Source organism: Trachemys scripta, chromosome 17 (assembly GCF_013100865.1).
Source record: "Trachemys scripta elegans isolate TJP31775 chromosome 17, CAS_Tse_1.0, whole genome shotgun sequence".
Lineage (NCBI taxonomy): Eukaryota > Metazoa > Chordata > Testudines > Emydidae > Trachemys > Trachemys scripta.
Genome location: NC_048314.1, coordinates 13,154,882 through 13,173,821, shown reverse-complemented (window position 1 = coordinate 13,173,821; position 18,940 = coordinate 13,154,882). Strand labels below are relative to the sequence as shown.

Sequence of the window (18,940 nt, the reverse complement as noted above, 5' to 3'; positions counted from 1 at the left end):
TGTCACCATCTTCTTGTTCTCTATAGCCCCCTCTAGTGTCTATTGCATTTGTTCGCTCTGCTCTGGGCTACTAGCATGAGTACAGGAGTCTGCAATGCCCAGATCGCCTCCTTTCCTCCATGTGCAACGCACCGACAGCACCCAGAGATCACCTCTGAATGCCACTCGGGAAGGGGACATAAGCTGCACCAGTATAGGGCACCTTTACCCGTTATATCGGTACCTGGTATAGAAAAATCACACCCTTAACTGACTAGTCATTATGGTCCAAAATCCATGTGTGAACTGGGCGGTAGTGGGAGCAGAGCACTGCGGGGTGGACTCAGTGTGGGATCCAGGATATACGGGATACGCTCTGGGATGTCACGGTGTGAGAAACCTGTAGCACCAACACAACACTCAAGCTCAAGATTTCTGTGGAAGAGCACCCTGGGTGTGGGCTCTGTGGGGTTGGAGGGAGGGTACTGCCTGCCTTCCGCTCTGTGAATTTACCCGTGTGTTGGCGCTTCCATCATTTATTAGTGCTAGAACATGAAGCCTGGCTTTGCGTCTCAAACAGGCGCCTGAAAGGCAGATGCTGCCTAGCTCTGCCACTGGCCAGGTGATCGTGGGCAGATCACGGCATCTGTCTGTTCCTCACTGTCCTCAGCTGTTGAATGAGGGACATGAGCCTTCCCTCCTCCAGCACTGGGAGGGTTAATTAGTTTAATTTCTGTCAAGGCTTTGAAGATGCCCTGGGAGGAGGGAGCTCCGCCTGCCCCAGTGATGTGTATCTTAGAACTTGTTCCGGTTCTGTGCCTTCTGGATAGTTGAATCTTAGTCTTAGCTGCATGGGGAGGGATTCTCGCATCCGTTCGGCTGCTCTGAAATGCCAGAGTGCATGTTGGCTTGTGAAGACCTGTGTGGAATGTCCTTGGCCCTGCATCACTGTCAGGGGGCGGAGACCATGCTGGCCTGCCCTTGTGGTTGTTACAGAGATGGGGCCTGGCTCAGCCCCACCTTCCCCCCTGTGTAGTCACTGAAATGGGAGCAGAGTGGGTGTAAAACTCCCCTTCTCAGGGCCGGCTCCAGCACCAGCTTAACAATTAGGTGCTTGGGGCGGCCAAGGGAGAGGGCGGCACCTGCGGCAATTCGGGGGCGCCAGGTCCCTCACTCCCTCTAGGAACGAAGGACCTGCCGCTGAACTGCCGCCACCGATCGCAGCTTTTTTTTTTTTTTTTTTTGCTTGGGGCTGCAGAAATGCTAGAGCCGGCCCTGCCCCTTCTCACCGGGTGACATTTCACAGCTGCTTTGCACAGGTGTGAATGATACTGGGTGCACGATGCAGAGGGTAAGACTCTTGGCTTCAGAAGAGCGGTTCGAAGTGACCCTGCGGCCTGAGCATTCCTGTACAGAAACCAATCACTCCCCTGGTAACTGGGAGAGACCTGCTTCTAGCCATCAGAAATGAGCCCAGACTTACCTCCGTTTATAGAAGCCTAGAACCTGCCTTCTCGGTAGACTGGCAAAGCAGTTCAGTGGAGTAAGAAAATGCACTCCCTGCCCCAATGGGGTGTCTCTGTCTAATCATCGCCTTCCTTCCCAGTTAGATCTTTGAAGTGATATGCCTCCCACCTCCCCTCCCATTATATACTTGGCACTAGAATTCCTCTAGTCACTTTAATCTACCACCCACTGACCCTGCCACATTTGATTAGCACCTGCCCAGAAAACAAGAGAAGAATTTAATGCCAGGCCTTTGGGTTACATCAAATGGCCCGTAAAGTTTCTTGTTCAGTGATGCAAAACTATTTGCTCTTACTCACTTTGGACTGGGCCAGGGCCTGGAGCAATCACAGGGTGCAACCTAACTGATCTCCATGTGACCTTCAGTAAAGGCACAATGGTAGAGGAAGCTATGGACCAAATGCACCATGCCTAGAACTGTCACTCTGCTTGTATCAACTCAGATGCGTTTCATTGTAGGTGTCAAAGTCCTTTACGAAGGTGAATTAGTATCACTGTACCCATCTCACAGATGGGAAGATCAAGGCATAGCCCAGGTGCCCCTGAGCCACTGGCAGACTTGGTGTCCTGCTGCCCAGTTCCATGCATTAGTGGCCAAATCATGCTAGATTTTGTATAGGGAACCAGGGCCGGCTCCAGGGTTTTGGCCGCCCCAAGCAGCCAAAAAAAAAAAAAAAAAAAAAGCCGCGATCGCAATCACGATCTGTGGCAGCAATTTGGTGTAAGGTCCTTCGCTCCAAGTGGGAGTGAGGGACCATCCGCCGAATTGCTGCCGAATAGCTGGACCTGCCACCCCTCTCCGGAGTGGCCGCCCCATGCACCAGCTTGCCAAGCTGGTGCCTGGAGCCGGCCCTGTAGGGAACAAATCCTTGGCTGTATCCCAAGGCATCCATGCCTGTGTGACTTCCCTAAGCAGCCCCTGTCTATCTTAGCGATTTATATGACCCTGGAGCATCTGAGCACCTCCCAGTCCTTTTAATGTGTTTATCTTCAGGTGGCCCCTGTGAGGTAGGGCAGGAGTATTATTCCCCAATTACAGGGAGGGAACTGAGGGCAAGAGACGCTAAGTGACTTGCCCATGATCACATGAGGAACGTGTGACAGAGCAGGATTTAAACCCACATCATCTTGACTAGAGCCTTAACCACTGCACCATCCTTCCTCTGTCCCACCTTTTCACATCCACAGCAGCTGTATTTTCCTTGGTGTGTATGCCTGCTTTAAACCAAGCTGAGCAGGGGATGGTGTCGTCACTGCAGCTTTGCACTATTCTAATCTAGCACACAGGGTAACATCCATGGGTGGGGGGGCCTTTTGCATGCTCATTCCCAGGTAAAGGGGTTTTACCAGGGGGACGGGCATTGGAGTGAGGGAGTGTCAGGGACTGGGGGATCCAGGGAGGAACCCACAGGGGGCACTTTAAGAGCTCATTTGTTTTTCAGGAGGGTCAGAGGGTGCCATTGGCCCTGCCCTCTGCAGCAAACTGTGGGGCATCCCACACAACCCCCCTCACCTGGAGGGAGGGGGCACAGTACAGGGAACACCCTTGGGGGGGGGAAGATGGAGGGCAGCAAAACCTGGGGGTGCAGCCCAGGGGTCCTCAGTTTGGGGGGTGGCCCAGCCCAGGGGACTCCAGTTTGGGGGGCCCAGCCCAGGGGACTCCAGTTTTTTTTGGGGGGGCAGCCCAGGGACCCCCAGTTTGGGGGGGGCCAGCCCAGGGAACTCCAGTTTTGGGGGGCAGCCCAGGGACCCCCAGTTGGGGGGGGCAGCCCAGGGACCCCCAGTTTGGAGGTGGCCCAGCCCAGGGGACCCCGCTGGGCGGAGGGCGCAGCTCAGGGGTCCCCAGGCGGGGTCGCTGCCCCTTGCCGGCTCCTGGCCCTTTAAGCCCCGCTCCCCGTTGCTATGTACAGCGCGCTGCCCCGGTGACGCGGGGCCCCGCGAGGCTCGTCCAGCGCCCGCCGGGCTCCCGCCGCGGCCATGGCCCCCAAGAAGAAGGGCGGCGGCGGCGGCGGCGGCAGGAAGGAAGACGCGGCCAAGGAGCCGAGGCCGGAGGGGAAGGCGGAGCGGCCCCTGGCCGAGCACAGCCGGGAGTTCTACCTGCTCCAGATCCGGGACCTGGAGAAGCGGCTGGCCCGGTGCGGGGTCCCCTCCTCCCCCCGGGGCGCTGGGCTAACCTGGGGCGCCCACCCAGCCGCCGGGGAGGAGCCGGGCCTGGGGGTGGCTGCGCCCCCCGAGGGACGAGCTGCGGGATCCCCATCCCGGGGGTCTGTGCCCACCGAAGGGGCTAAATCCCGCTGCCCGCAGGACCCCCAGGCTCTGCCCACGCTGCCCAGCTGTGCGGCCCCCGGCAGGCCCTCATCAGAGCCCCCTCGAGGGACTCGGTGCCCTTTCTGGGCGGGGGCATCTGCTCCTCACCGCAAACACCATGGGGAGACCCGGTCAGCAGCCCCCGCCAAAGCCCAGCTCTGTGGGTGTTAAGCAGTTGCCCGTGTCCCTCCCCAGAGACAGCTGCATTTCAGTGAGGGGTGAAGGGTGCCTGTATACATCCCTCCCAGAGATGGCTGCGTTTCAGTGAGGGGTGAAGGGTGCCTGTATACGTCCCTCCCCAGAGACGACTGCGTTTCAGTGAGGGGTGAAGAGTGCCTGTATACATCCCTCCCAGAGACGGCTGCGTTTCCGTGTGGGGTGAAGGGTGCCTGTATACGTCCCTCCCCAGAGACAGCTGCGTTTCCGTGTGGGGTGAAACGATTCTTGTAAATACGGCTTACTAAGTGCTCTGGGGCCAGGTGTTTCAGAAATGTAGGTGTTATGATGATCACTATCCAGGCTCATGATCACCCTTTACTGCGGATGCTGCAGAAGCCCGTGAAGCCCTGGGTCAAAGGTGCAGCTTCTCTTTCTTCTGCTCCCAGGCACTTTGCATTGATCCCATGGGCCAAATTCGGTCCTTGTATAAGCAGGTGCAGCTCCCATAGAAATCAAGGCACCTTGCAGCAGGACTCACTTTGGCCGCCTGTGTTGGAATTAGAATGGCAGGGCTGGGCAGAGAGATCTGTCCACTTCCGTTCTAGTGTCCACCTCTTGTCTCCTTCCCATCCTGGGATAGGGCTGGGGGGGTCCCCAGCTGCTGGATAGGAGTGCAGGGGAATGGGCCATGAGTAGGGCCCTACCAAATTCATGACGATGAAAAATGCGTCACGGACTGAAAAATCTGGTCTTTTGTGTGCTTTTACCCTATACTATACAGATTTCATGGGGGAGACCAGTGTTCCTCAAATTGGGGGTCCTGACCCAAAAGGGAGTTGCAGGGGGGTCACAAGCTAATTTTTTGGGGGGGGAGGGTTGCGGTATTGCCACCCTTCTGCGCTGCCTTCAGAGCTGGGTGGCCAGAGAGTGGCAGCTGTTGGCCAGTCACCCATCTCTGAAGGTAGCGCCCTGCCAACAGCAGCACAGAAGTAAGGGTGACAATACCATACCATGCCACCCCTACTTCTGCGCTGCTGCCTTCAGAGCTGGGCTGTCGGAGAGCAGCGGCTGCTGGCTGAGGGGCCCAGTTCTGCAGGCAGCAGTGCAGAAGGAAGGGTGGCAATACCATACCAGGCCATCCTTCCTTCTCCGCTGCTGGCGGCGACTCTGCCTTCACAGCTGGGCTCCCAGCCAGCAGCTGCCGCTCTCCAGCTGCCCAGCTCTGAAGGCAGGGCCACTGCCAGCAGCAGTGCAGAAATAAGGGTAGCAGTTCTGCAACACCCCCCCTCACAATAATCTTGTGACCACCCGCCCCCCCATACACACACACAACTCCTTGTTGGGTCAGGACCCGTATAATTACAACACTGAAATTTCAGATTTAAATACCTGAAATCATGAAATTTATGATTTTTAAAATCCTGTGACCGTGAATTTGGTAGGGCCCTAGCCATGAATAGTCCCCCTCTCCAGTCCCACTGCAATCAGGCTGTGAGTTGTGCTCCTGTGCACGCCCCGTGCCTGTGCCCAGGCAATGGGAGAGACTGGACCAACCTATAAATAGGTGAGGGGCAGGCAGTCAGCCCATCCTGGAGACTGCTGTCTGACTGCCTGTTCGGCGCTGCTTCCCCCTGGCAGGTACCAGCGGAAATGGGACGAGCTGCAGGTGAACGAGACCCTCTTCAGGGTGGAGTACGATCAGATGGCCAATGACAACAAGGAGATCGTGGCCTTTCTCAAGAAGACCCTGAACCAGCGGGTTGATGAGATCGCTGACCTCAATGACCAGCTGGTCAGCCTGCAGCAGGCCAAAGAATCCGAGAAGGACGCCTTCGAGGCCCAGCTGGCCCAGGTTCGACACGAGTTTCAGGAGACCAAGGACCAGCTCACTTCAGAGAACATGCTGCTAAGTAATGTGCCCTGGCTCAGACTGGCCCCTTCCTCTTCCCCCTTGCCCCATGGTCCTTCCGGGGGCGGGGGGCTGCTGGTGCAGCCGTGCAGGGACAGAGCCTGGAATACTGAGGGTTGAACAGTCCCACCCTGGGGCTGTGGCCACAGGCTGTTGGGAGAACAGTCAGTGGAAATATTCTGGCTGGAGTGGGTGGGAATTTGTACCCCCACCCTCAGACTTTTTTTTTTTTGTGTGTGTGTGTGATGAAAATGTTTTCAGCAGTTTTTGTTTTTCATTTTCAGCAGCACACTTCAACTTTTAGTAATAATAAAAAGACTTTGAAAAATGATTTATTTATTTGGCCCAAAGCTGCTGAAAACAACAACAACAAAAAAAAAAGTTGGGCCTTTTGGCAGAAGGTTTTTGAGTTTTCTGATGAAAAATCTTAAATTTTCATTTAGCCAAATACTTGATTTTCCGTAGAAGAGTTTCACTGGAAAATTTTTGACCAGCTCTAATTCCAGCTGCGTGTGGTGGAGGACACATGGGGGTGTGGAGACAGAGGTGGTGTATACACATTTGAGCCTCCCTCTCTTTCCACCACAATGTGGGTTGTGGAAGGCTCCTTTCCAGTGCTGGAGGCTCCTGTCTATTGCTGGTCCCCATAGCAGGTACAGCCTGGGCAGCCTCAGGGCAAGCTTTCCTCATATGCTGGCCCTATATTATTGATATTACAGCAGTACCATTGTGCTAGGTGCTGTACAAAAGTACTAAAGAAACAGTCCTGGCCTCACAGAGTTTGCGATCAGGGTGGTTAAGAAGATTCAGAATAGGAGTGTGGTGTGAAGAGCAGTTGGGGAGAATCTCACAGTGGGGTTTGCCGGCTTGAAGCACTTTGCTTCCCGCCCCTCCCCCCCGTGGCTAAGCGTGGTCCTTCTGGGGTCCTAAGTGATCTCTGTTGGCAGGTGGGAAGCTGGCTGCACTGGAGGAGTTCAGGATCCAGAAGGATGAGCTCATGGGCAAGTTTGCAGCCCTAGAGGAGCAGCTGAAGAAACAAGAGGACGATCACAAGGAGTATATCTATAACCTGGAGAGGAAAGCTGTGCTGGACAAAGACAGGTCAATGCCAGACGGAGACTGACTGTGTGTAATTCCCCACTGGAGTCTGAAGGTGGGAGTGTGGTCTCGTGGGTAGTGCCAAGTGTGGGACTTGGGAGCCATGGTTTCTGTTCCTGGCTTTGCCACTGACTCGCTGTGGGACCTTGAGCAGGTCATTTCACCTGTTTCCCATCTGTAAGATGGGGACGATATTCGGGGGGAAGAGTGAGCCTTGATGACTGGGAAGTGGTTTGCGACCCTGGAATGATGGTACTCAAGAAGGGCAGATGGCTGGGATTCAGGGTGGGTTCTCTCCCTTGGGTGAGTGGGATGCCAAGAGAGCTACCTTCTGCAACCTGGTGGTGGATGGGTGCTGTGCAGGGAGAGTTTCCATCTAGGGAGGTGCTGGGAGAGCTTCCCCAATAGACAGGCAGGAGAGATCCTTCAGCGGGCCTGGGGGTGAGTGGGATGGTGTGAAAGCTCTCTTAGTGGGTGGAGTGCCAGGAGCACTCCTTCCCTCGGGCTGGTGCTAATCCTTTGGACCGGGGTCCGATTTGCTGGGGCTAAGGCGTTAGCAGCCGCGGTGGGCCCTGCCCCAAGAGTGACGTCCTTCTCTGTGTGTCCTGTGTGCGTACGCGCATGCCCCACCCCTGCAGGCTGAAGAAGGAGATGATGCAGCGTGTTAACGTGGTGGCAGCCGAGTTCCGCAAGGTCTCCAACAGCCAGATGGCCGAGACCACCAAGCGCACCATCCGCGAGAACGTCGCCATCAACGTCCAGCTGGCCAAGATGTCCGATCGCAGCTACGACCTCATCCAGGAGAACGACTTGCTGAAGGAGGCCCAGGCCGAGATGCAGAAGCAGCTGGAGATGCTGGAGCACAATGAGAAGCAGATGGCCAAGAACAGCCTCAGCAATCAGAAGGTCAGAGCTCAACCAACGCACAGAGGGGTGCGGGGTGCTGAAGCCAGGCTCTGGTTCTGTCACTGCTCCAGCTTGTTTGGACCTAGGGACCATGTGGTGGCTTTCAGGGGCCTGGTCTCCCCATTCCCTGGCAGCGCTATTGCCCTAGAGTTTGCTCAGACCCCCATGTAAGTGCAAGTGGGTCATCACTTGGTTGGCTCATTACCATGGCAGTAGGGACCTGACAGTGGGCATGGGCAACTTGCAGCCTGTGTGTGCAGCAGTGAGGGGGATAGGAAGCCTGGTCTGAGGCTGGTGGCTGAGACGTCCCTCTTGTCTCCTGATCCCGAAGCTGTGTTCCTGCTGCTCATTTCAGATGATTTGGATGCTCACCAATAAATGCAAGGAGCAGCAGGTGCTGGTGGATGAGTACAGGCAGCAGAAGGAGGCCATGCAGCAGCTGAAGGCGGCCCATGAGATGCTGCAGAAGGAGAACCAGGCACTAAGGTACGTGGAGCAGAGCGGAGGTCACAGCAAGCCGTTGGGGTCCCAGCGGCAGAGCTCATTTCCGTGCTGCAGCCGGGTCTTGTTGCAAGGCCATGTAGAGGCAAAGTAGAGTCCTTGTGCTGTGATCCCATCATATTTCCCAGGCTAAGTGTGGCCAGGCCAGGTGGGGTGGGAGACCTTCAAGGAAAACCCAAGTATTACAGGAACTGGGGGCCGTGCTTCAGAAAATGGTGCTCTGCCTCTGGAACGGCAAGCTCAGTGTGGTGGTGTATTGCCAGCTCTTCCACACCATGCACAATGCAGAGCCTGACTCCAGCGGGCAGGGCCTGGAAGCTCAGTTCCACGGGAAATTCCCACATTTCGAAAACAGGTTTTGTTCTGAATAAAAAAAATTGAAATTTGTAACAAAACAAAAATTCCAATCGGCGACTACTTGGGGCTGCGAACATATTTAATTCTGATAATGTGGAATCATTTTGTTTCAATAAGGTCAAACATTTCAGTTTTGACTTTCTCATTTTGATTCACTGAATGTAAACGTTAATGTTCTATTAAAATATTAGAACCTAAACCTGCTCAACCCCCTGACAGACTCAGCAAGGCTCTGTCATGTCCCCCCACCCCTCCAGAAGAGCTATTGTGCCTGATCCTGCACAGAGGTCCCCAAAAGGTGTTCCCAGGCACTTCCCAGGGGGTGTAACTCTTGGAAAGTAAACTCTCTAGGAGACCTTGCTTCCATAGATGTGCAGAGGGGGCTTAGCCCACCTCAGCCTCTCTGGGGACCTGACTTAGACACACATCTCCATGGAGACCAGATTTAGACACACCCACCCGTGCTCACGTATCTCCCTGATGGGCTGACTTAGACAGACAGGAAGGCGGACAGAGACATATACATACGTCTCCCTGGGATCTTGGCTTGGATGGCTAGACAGACAGACACGTGCACACATCTCCCTGGGGACCTGACTTGGCCAATCAGACAGACACATACATGCCTGGGGACCTGACTTGGATGAACAGACAGACAGACAGACCTCTCTGGGAAACCTGATTTAGACAAGTGCATGCGAATGCGCACACAGCTCTCTGGGGCCTGCTGAAGGGGATGAGCACTTCCCTAGAGCACCTGCACTCCAAGCACCCCCAGGTGAAGTGGCTGTTTGCTGTTTCACCCCTGGCTGTTCTTATCTGGCTCCCTCCCGGCAGACAAGAGCTGAAGGAGCTGAAGGAGGAGGTGAGGAGGAAGATGGTCGAAGGGCAGAGGCAGGCCAAGCTCCTGGAGGAAGAGCAGAAGCTCAGGAAGAATGCAGAGAGGATCTTGAACCAGGCTGTCCAAGCCCTTAAGGACCTGCTGCAGGTGAGATTCACACAGTCTCGGGGATTGGGGTGGACGTGTTCTGGTGGCTGCTTGGCATTAAACAGGCCAGAGCCCAGCGTGCTCCTGAGATGGCGACATTTCCTTGGTTTGCGCCCAAAAGCTAGAATAGAACAGACGCACCAATGGACATAAGATCACCGGGATCACGGAGGTCAAAGGTTAGGAAAGACTTGAGAATTAGAAAGGGAGCAATATTGTCTGCAGGAGCCTGGGAACCAGGACTCCTGGGTTCTATTCCCAGCTCTACCACTACGTCGCTGTGGGACATTGCGCAAGGCACGTCGCTGCTCTGTGCCTCGGTTTCCCCAAGTGTAAAATGGAGATGATTATACTGACCTACCCCATGGGCAGCTGTGAGGCTTGGGCTGTTAGTGTTTCGAGGTGCTCAGAACTCTTTCCAAGGAGAGTCTGTAGAGAGCAAAGCGGTTCCATTAAGAACCGGGTAACACAGGTACAGGCAGCAAACTGTTGGGAAACTCATGAGCTCTTGTAGGATAAAGGAGCTTGCGCACAATCCTGCTAAGGAGAGTTAGATGCCCCTGACTGAGAGCTCTTGAGCCGTATTGTTTATCTTGGGTACTTATATGGCCCCCATTAGTAGGACCTGGGTAATATCCCCTCCCCCAAACACTCCAGTGAGGCAGAGCAGTGCTACCATCCCCCTTGTACAGATGGGGACCTGAGGCACAGAGAGACTAAGAGACATGCTCAAGCTCACACAGGAAGTCTGCGGCGGAGCTAGGAATTGAACCCAGGCTCTAGACACGCAGGCTGGCCCCCTAACCACTGGACCATCTGCTGCCCTTGTCCTTGGCTCAGTCCCTATCGTGAGAGGCTGGCTCATGGGACAATTCCAGAGTCCTGAACTATCTGGGGTTTCACGTCATGGTGCTGTGTTGACTTGGCCGGAATTGATTTTGCATCAGGCAATGAGGATGTTGTGTCAATTAGGGAAGACTTGACATTAATAGGAATGGATTTTGCATCCATTCAGGGATGCTGTGTCACTTAAGGTAGATGCTGTGATAATCTGGGAGAGCACAATGGCCTCACCATGGTGTTGTGCCTCCAAGCACACATTGTGGTGAGACGTCATGGCACATGTGCCGTGCCTCGTGAGGGGTCTGCCCTGACCACACCCAGAGCCCTGGACTCTTTCAGATCTGAGCCACCAGCATCTTGCTCTGTACAAACACCCACCCCGGACCTTGGCACTGAATCTTCTGTGGCAGCTGTTCCCGACTCTTTATTTTGCACCAAACCAGAATGTGTCAGGGCTACATTGTCCGGACTCTCTGTAATTTCCCTTCTCCCCCATAGGGGGTGCTAGACTGTGGCATCCAGTTGGAGGGTAGTCATGGGGGAGGATGGGTCCATGCTGCAGGCTGCTCGGGCAGACGCCCTAACCCAGCACGTAAATGGTGTTTATTGCAGGTGGGGGCTAGAAATCCTCCTGTTTCGCCAAGCGCCGAGGCTCTTACTGAACCCCTGGCTGCATCTGAGTGAGGATCCGACGACATGTCCTGTGCTGGGGGACAGGAGGCCTCCAGCTGGGGGGGAGGTGGAGTCGGTGTGGAAGAGCCAAGAGATGCTGGGCTACTGTTCTGGGGAACCCCACTAAAGTCTGGCTTCAACCTACAACCAGCCCAACCCCCACCGGCTCCGGCTCCCTGCCCGCTGTTCTGAACGGCCGTAGGGCCTGATCCTTTGTTAGATGGGCACTTCCCTCACCTACTGGAGCTGCCAGGTTCTGGGTGCACTCCGAATGCGGGAGCCAGGGCGATGGTAGTGGAGACTGAACTGTGGGGCTTCCTCTGCCTACAGTGGAGGTCCAACCCCTGTGCTTTCAAGTCATGCGGGGGCAGCAGGAGCTGCAGTGCCGTTTCCCCTCCCCTCGGTTCACCTCCCCCGCTTCGTCGCCCCACAGGAGAGGCCGTCTGATGAGGAGGATGGTGACTTTGACATGATGTTCCAGCTGCGCCACCAGGAGATGCTGCGGAGCCTGCTTGGGCTGCTGAGGCGGGGGACCACGGCTGGGCCCACGCATCAGGAGCAGGTGTTCGGGCCCCAGAAAACGGCCAACAGGGAGCATGGACTGGAGTCCCCTGCAGAGAGGCGAGTAGGAAATGCAGGGAATAGCCCCACTCCCCATGCAGCCCCTACCCCAGCATCTCTTCGCACCCAAGAGAGGCAGCTGGAGGCCAGGCCAGACCCCCAGAGGCAAAGGGGAGAGAAATGGGCTTGTCCCTTTTTGGCCTCTATAGTCCTGTGTGACACGTGGTTGCGTTTCCGCCTTCCAACTCTGCGATGTCATAAAACCTGCCTCCCTGCTCCTGTGATGTCATGACTCCCATCTCCCCCGACTTCTCCTAGAGCCCTCCAGGGGACGCATGGCAGATGAGACCCTCAGAGATCACCTTTAGCTCATTCCCCACAGGCCACCCACCAGCAATCTGATGGCTGCAACCTCCCACCCGCACTGACGTGCGCTGGCTCCATCTCGCTCTCCTTGCTGATCCCTTGAGCGTGCAGTTCTCCACTCTGGTCTCTGATTGTCTGCTTGCTCCCCCCCCCCCAAATCTGGCTGATCCTCTCTGGCGACCGCTGTGCACAGTTGCCTCCAGCGCCTGTCCTGGCTAAGTCTGAGCTGGGGAGGCTCGCCCTAGGAGGCACCCTACCCTTACTCTACTTCCTGCCAGTGCCGTTCTAGTCTCTGCCTTCAGGGCAGCAGGTCAAATCCTGGGCTGCGGCATCCCCCCCACGTCACGTGGTCTAACCCAGCCCCTTTCTCCTCCGCTCCAGCCAGCTGCACCCAGCCCCGTGCCTCAAGACCTCTCCCGTCATCTCGCACCACTTGCTAGTGCAGCGGGGGCAGGGGGCGCAGCTCTTCCACAGCATGAGCAAGACGGGTCTGCTGTCCAAGACCACCCGCATCGGGACCGTCCGCACCTACGCCAGCGCCACGGAGGTGAGGGGGGCTCGGGCCATGGCTGGCTTCAGGGCAGGGGTATCCTGGGAGGTTAGAAAGCGAGTCGCCCAGGGAGGGCTGGGCAGGCTCAGCAGAGAGGCTGAGGATTGAGGTGAGCACCAAGACTGACTCCCACCCAGCCCCTTGTCCCTGCTCCTAATGGTTCCCTCCATGGACCCACAGGGTCAGGGGAAGCGTATCCAAGCGCCAGAGGCAGTGGCCTGCCCTGCCCCACCCCCAGAGAGGGATGGAGTGACCGACCGGTGTGACAGTGTTTGAATCACTGCCCGTTTCCCAACAGCCACTGATGACTTCCTGGTCGGAGGAGAAACGGGTGAAGCAGCAGCCGATTCTGCCCCTGCCAGAGATAGCGGCCAGACGCTCCTTCCAGGGCCTGCTGACCAAATAGGGACACGCTGGGAGGGAGGGAGCTCCCCTTTCTGCCAGCCGATTGCTCCCTCCCCTGCCCCCAGCACCTGCGCAGAGGAGAGGGACTGAACGTAGATGGCAAAGCGTGTGCCGACTGGGCGCCTGGGTTTATTGTACAGTCTATGCAAAACTGCCCTATAAAACGATGGAGTTACTGAAGTGCCTGGCTGGGGACCAAGGATGGACAAGGCAAAGCTGAGACCAGGCCAGACATGAAGTCCCAGACCTGTTCTGCAGGGGCAGGGACAAGGTGCTGCTGGGACACAGTGATCCCAAGCTGGGCAAGGAGGCAGGCGCCCCTGACCACGACAAGCCTCCAGCTGGGGTCTGGGGTGGAGCCTGGGGCTTGGAGTCTCTCTCGGGCTCCTCCTTACTCCCCATGGTGCTGCAGCGCCAGGCGCGGGCACTTGGCCATGTGGAGCCAGGCCATCTACCGGGCTGCCTTTGCCAGCGCTAGTGGGGTTGGGAGAAGCCTGTCACCTGACGAGGGGGAGTGGGGGAGTGCAGGAATAGCACCTGCCTGGCAGTCCGCCACCTCCCCCACCAGTTTCATTGCCAGGAGCTTCCTGGGGTCAGTGCTCTCTGCTTCGCTCCCCCAGCCCACCCCGGCAGCTCTGCCCAGAGGCCCATGAAGGAGTCCAGGACCACTGCTTTCCGTCAGCACCATATTCATAAAAACTCCCCCAGCTCCTGGGGTTAAGGAGGTGTCCTGTCCCCCGCGTCGCCAGGGGGCGTGTGGTCCTTGCCGCTGCTTCTCTGCAGGATGTGTTCCAGCAGGAGGTCGGCCGCCTGCTCCAGGATGCGCTGCAGGACCTCGTGCTCAGCGCTGGTGAACCGGCCCAGTACGTAGCGATCCACCATGGCTTCCCCCACTGGCCGGCCGATGCCAACCCTGAGCCGCACCATGCACTGCAGGGAGAGAAGGGGATGCAGTGTGTGCTGTGTGTAATCTCCCCCTCACCACCTGCATTCACCCGAGCTGGGCTCTCGGGACACCGTAGCAGTCGCTACGAAGTGCTAAATATGCTTGGCTCAGCCTGGAGCCAAAGCAGATACTGGAGGCTCTGACGTGGGGCTGGAGGGCAGGGGAGCTTTGAGACCCTGGTTAGCCAGGGACCAGTCAAAGGGGGAGCCTGTGGGGTGAAAGGGAACCCTAAGTGCTTCACTAGAGCCCTGAGCCCCACACGGCAGAGATCAGCAGCAGTGGGGGAGCTGGGCTTGTGTCCTGCTCTGTTCCTTTGTCTCCCTGGGTTCAGGCTGGGCTCCAGCTAACATGAGCTTGGAAAGAGTTTTGTCCAACAAACGCAGTTAAGTTGGTGGGCTGAGCTCCCAGCCAGGCCATGTGGTTCCACTTTAGGTAATTGCTTCCACGTTCGGGCTCATGGACAAGTCAGAAACAAGATTCTTGTGAGAAGGGCTGGGCTGGGAGCGGGGGATGAAGGGCCAAGTCTGCTAACACAAACACAAGGGGAGGCTAAGGCCTTGGGGGTGGCTCCCAGGGGGCTCTGGGGCTGGGGAGAGATGGTGCTTTACATATGCACTGCTAAGATGTGTGCATGATAGAGCTCTTCACCCTGCAAGGCCGACTTACGTCTGAGTGCAGGGAGCTGATGCAGGAACGGACCCCGTTATGCCCCCTAAAGAAAGCAAGACAAACCAGCCGTCAGAGTAGGTGAGAACCCCAGAGGGCTCATCCATAGGATTCACACTAAACTCTCCCTCCTCTTTGCTCTGTACAAACAGTAACTGCTCCCAAGCCTGGGGCCAGCAGGGACGCCCTGTTATCCCCCTTTACATAAGACCCAGGCACTGGGCTTGTTTACGCAGAGTTGCACTGATTTACCGAGAGGTGTGACATTACCCCAATTTAGTTAAGCTGGTGCAAAGCCCACGCGGACACTTGGATTTCAGTGTAAGAGCAGCCTAGGACGGTTTAGCTTATTCCGGTTTAGACTAAAGCACAAGTCACTCAAAGCAACACTGGGAAACTGATGCAAAGTTGTGCAGAGGAGGCCCCAGGCAGGCTTGCCTTGTCTTGTCGTGCAGCCCGCTGAGCACCAGCGGCTCCCAGTGACTGCATCTGGAGTTCTGGGTGCTCCGCGCTTTTGAAAAATCAGACCCTAAGTGACATGCCCATGGCCAGAGGGGCAATCGGTGTCAGAGAGGAGCTCATGATTCCCAGTCCCATACTCAGAGCAGGCCTCACTCACATGCAGCAGCCTCTGATCTGGGCCAAACCCCCTGGGTGACCCACTGCCACAGAGGGTGCTCGGCTAGGGATATGGCTGTGCAGATACAGAGTGTCCCTTGCCCTGCACTGAACTCCCCAGCAGGGGCTCTGGCACCCAATGCTTTCAACTGCTGGAGAAAGGCGTATACACTGCACACGCTGTCTGCACTGGGCAGGCCTGAACACAGCCAGGTATGGACCATGTGGTAATAAGAAGGGAGACCCCCAGGGAAAAGTGTGTGGCTAATAAAACTAATTCAGAAAGCAACAGAGAGTCCTGTGGCCCCTTTAAGACTAACAGATGTACCGGAGCACAAGCTTTCCTGGGTGAATACCCACGTCGTCAGGACTCTCTGTTGCTTTTTACAGATCCAGACTAACACGGCTACCCCTCTGATACTTGATTCAGAAAGGTCGCTCTTCAATCAAATATCACTGTCACCACAAACACGGGTCTTGGTTCTGTTAGGTCTCAAGTGTCAATTACGCTAGGATACGTGTGACTCAGGGAGGTTGCCTAACACCACTCTGGGCAGTGTCTACTGTATTTTATCACAGCAGCCTGGGCACCAGTTGTTTCCTGCACACCTAGTGCCAGAGCCCACAATTTGAGGCCATCCCAATGTACTGAAATATCTCTGGTTTAACTGGTGCTTTGAACTGGAAACTGCAGGAGGTTGGGCAGACAGCAGAGTAAACCGATGTCAGTTAAAGCTTGTAAAGCACTACAGAAGTGACCACAGCTTAGAAAGATTCTGCCACCGATCTGCTGCCACCTCTGCAGTCCTGGGGGTGGAGATGGGACAGTCGCAGCCCCAAATGCCCCCGTTAAAACGCACAAAATAAGATGCAGCTCAATCAAATCTTTCAAGGTCATTTTCCACAGGGGCTTTCCCTTCGTACCTTGCGCTGCCTCCCAGCTTTATCGCCATCTTCCCCAGCGGCTTGTCCAGGTCGTCGTGAACCAGGTAAATGTCTTCTACCCCGAGGTCGTAAGTTTCAGCTTGAGAAAGAAACAACGCACAAGAAGTGAGGGGAAATTAAATCCATCTGTCACCATCCCAAAGCCTCGAGGACCTAAAGAAGGACACTGCAGGCGTCAGTGGAAAAAAATGACAGGGGACATGGAGGGCAGGAAGTGCATAGCAGGGATAAGAGAACTTCTAACCTCAGGAATGCACTATCAGCCATGCTGGCAAACGAGCTGCACACGCTGTCACTGGAGTTGTCTGATGTCTGCACCACATGATACTGCTCTACGCCGCGATTGTCTTTTGGCCAAAAGTACTTTACAGTCCACACCACTGAAACACAGCGGACTGGAAGGTCGTAGCCAACTAGCTTGCAGCAGGCTATACAACAGTCTGAGGAGCGGAACTCACAGCCCAGCACGCCAGGGAAAAGCCTGACTGTTCTGAAAACTGCCCTGGGATTTCTGATGTCCATGCAGAGCCCTCGGGACCTTGGTTCCGAACCCTGCCACCTGTTTTTTCCTAGCGATGCCAAAATGGCAAATTGCATGGAACTCAGTTAATCTTCTCCACCTCCCAAGGGTGGTGTGAAAAATTAGTAATGGGTTTAGGAGAGTGTGTGTGCACCGCCCTCTACTGGACAGAACCAGATATGGTCTACTGTGTGTCATAAGCCCTATACTGGAAATGGCTATTCTCCTTTAGCTCAAGCGATAGTTTCTTGAGCTTATTGTCATGCTGCCTGAATGGCCATGGAACAACAAGGAAGTCCTAAGAGGCCTCCGAGTTGTTACATCGTTGTCTCAATGGAAAAGAAAAAGGAGACGGACCCTGGCAGGAGCGGGCCCTTGTAGTTCCAGGGCAGGTATTTCAGACTTGTTGCTTACAGTCCTGAGTGGTCCCCTGGGGTTAAGAAGATGAAAGGTGAAGCACAAAGGTCCCGGGAAGGCTCGAGTTGTGTGTGTTGCTCAGCTGGCTATTGGAAGTGTTCGGAGTCACTCACCAGCGCTTGCTACACTGAGTCCATTGATGTTCATGAGCCGCCGAGGTTTCATCAGCACCAGCTCTGCTTCCTCCACATTAGCGATGGTCACGTCTGCACAGCAGCGTCTGTCCACTTTCCACTGGGCAGCGACGTTCAACTTCTGGGCCAGATGATTGAGCACCGCCATTCCCACGTTATGTCGGGTTCCTCGCAGCCCATAATTCCCCAGCCCTGCCACCTGCAAAGAGGACCAGCAACCGGTGTTACCGGGACTCTCTCTACATCAGCATCCAACCAACCAGAGTCACTGGAGCCAGCCCTTGTGGTGTAGTGAGGATCATAGTTGCCCTCCCTGCAGCCCTGCTCCTTTCACGACCAGGGCAGGAAATTCACCCAGCAAAACCAGCTGCTTCCCTTTAGAAGCAGCAAGACAATCACCATCGTTGATTACTGTAGGGCCAGACTCTGTAGGCACAAGGGCCTGTTGCTGTCTTGTTAAACAGAACTGAGATGGATTTAGTGCTGAGATTGAGTGAGATGCTCAAAATGAGTTTAGTGACCTAGGTGATCCCTGTCCCCCCACTCATTCCAGTTGTACCTCCCGCCTCCAGGAATAAGAAGCCATAGGATGACTAAGAGCCGTATCTGTCCCGTGATTTCTTATCCGTACGTGGGGGAGACAAAGTCCCTTAGGTAACTGCAGTTGGCAGAGCAAAGAGCATAATCCAAAGAAGGTGAGTTCCAGCTGTGAAATCACAGTACATTGACACGGTGTCGTAAGATCATTTTCAAGGAGAAATGGCAACATTTATTACTTGTCTGACTGTAGTGCCGAGGGGCCCTAGGGAAGGACCAAGATCCCATTGTGCTAGGTGCTGTGCAAACAAGTCCCTATCCCAAAGAGTTCACAAACCGATGATACAGTCAGATGGGTAGAGTACAACAGAACAATGAGATGATATCAAGTATTTTTTAGGCATCAAGGAAAAGGAAAGATTTAAGGAGGGATTTGCATGTGGATAATGAGGTAGCTTTGTGGATGTTTATCGGGGGCGTCTCCTAAGCGTGTGGCACAGCATAGGAGAAAGCGGGCGATAGGCTGGCACCATGGGCCGATCAGAGGTGGGAGTCAACATCTCCATAGTGAAGGAGGGAGGATAGGCCATGAAGGGCCTTGAAAGTGAAGACAAGCAGCTTATATTTGAAGAGAGAGAGAACGGGAAGATTAAAAGCCAGGAGTGACGTAGTCAAAGTGACGGACTAAGAAAATGATCTTTGCAGCAGCATTCTGAACAGTTATGAGCGGGGCAAGACCGCATTTGTCAAAGCCAGAGAGAAGGATATTGCAGTAATTTAAATGCAATGATGAAAACCTGGACAACAGTTTTATGTGTGTGGATGGATAGGAAAGGCTCTGTATGAGAGATATTATGCAGAAAGAATTGGCAAGACTTAGACAGCCTGGATGTGAGGACTGAGAGGTCAGAGTCAAAGATGGCACCTGGGTTATAGATCTAAGTGACAGTCAGGATGGTGGTAGTGTCCACCGTGATCAAGAAAGGAGATGGTGGGGAGGGCGTGTGGGGAAAGATTCAGAGCTCTGTT

General features: G+C 55.2%; 2 protein-coding genes across 3 annotated transcripts in view; one reads left to right on the top strand and one right to left on the bottom strand.

Moving 5' to 3' along the window:
* Positions 1–3,438: 3,438 nt before the first annotated feature.
* On the top strand, positions 3,439–13,304 carry CFAP157 (cilia and flagella associated protein 157). The gene is made up of 9 exons (XM_034793639.1): positions 3,439–3,641; positions 5,611–5,882; positions 6,829–6,982; positions 7,618–7,885; positions 8,241–8,371; positions 9,581–9,731; positions 11,680–11,867; positions 12,555–12,720; positions 13,022–13,304. The coding sequence occupies exons 1-9, from the start codon at positions 3,484–3,486 to the stop codon at positions 13,127–13,129; spliced, it is 1,596 nt and encodes a 531-aa protein (XP_034649530.1). The 5' UTR covers positions 3,439–3,483; the 3' UTR covers positions 13,130–13,304.
* PTRH1 (peptidyl-tRNA hydrolase 1 homolog) overlaps positions 13,234–18,940 on the bottom strand; it is a 7,937-nt gene continuing 2,230 nt past the window's right edge. For both annotated transcript variants that reach the window (XM_034793641.1, XM_034793642.1), the window contains exons 2-5: positions 17,354–17,573; positions 16,283–16,382; positions 14,741–14,786; positions 13,234–14,058 (exon numbers count right to left, since the gene is read on the bottom strand). In XM_034793641.1, coding sequence (XP_034649532.1) covers positions 13,846–14,058; positions 14,741–14,786; positions 16,283–16,382; positions 17,354–17,573 — 579 coding nt within the window. In that variant the 3' untranslated portion in view covers positions 13,234–13,845. The remainder of the gene's footprint in view (positions 14,059–14,740; positions 14,787–16,282; positions 16,383–17,353; positions 17,574–18,940) is intronic.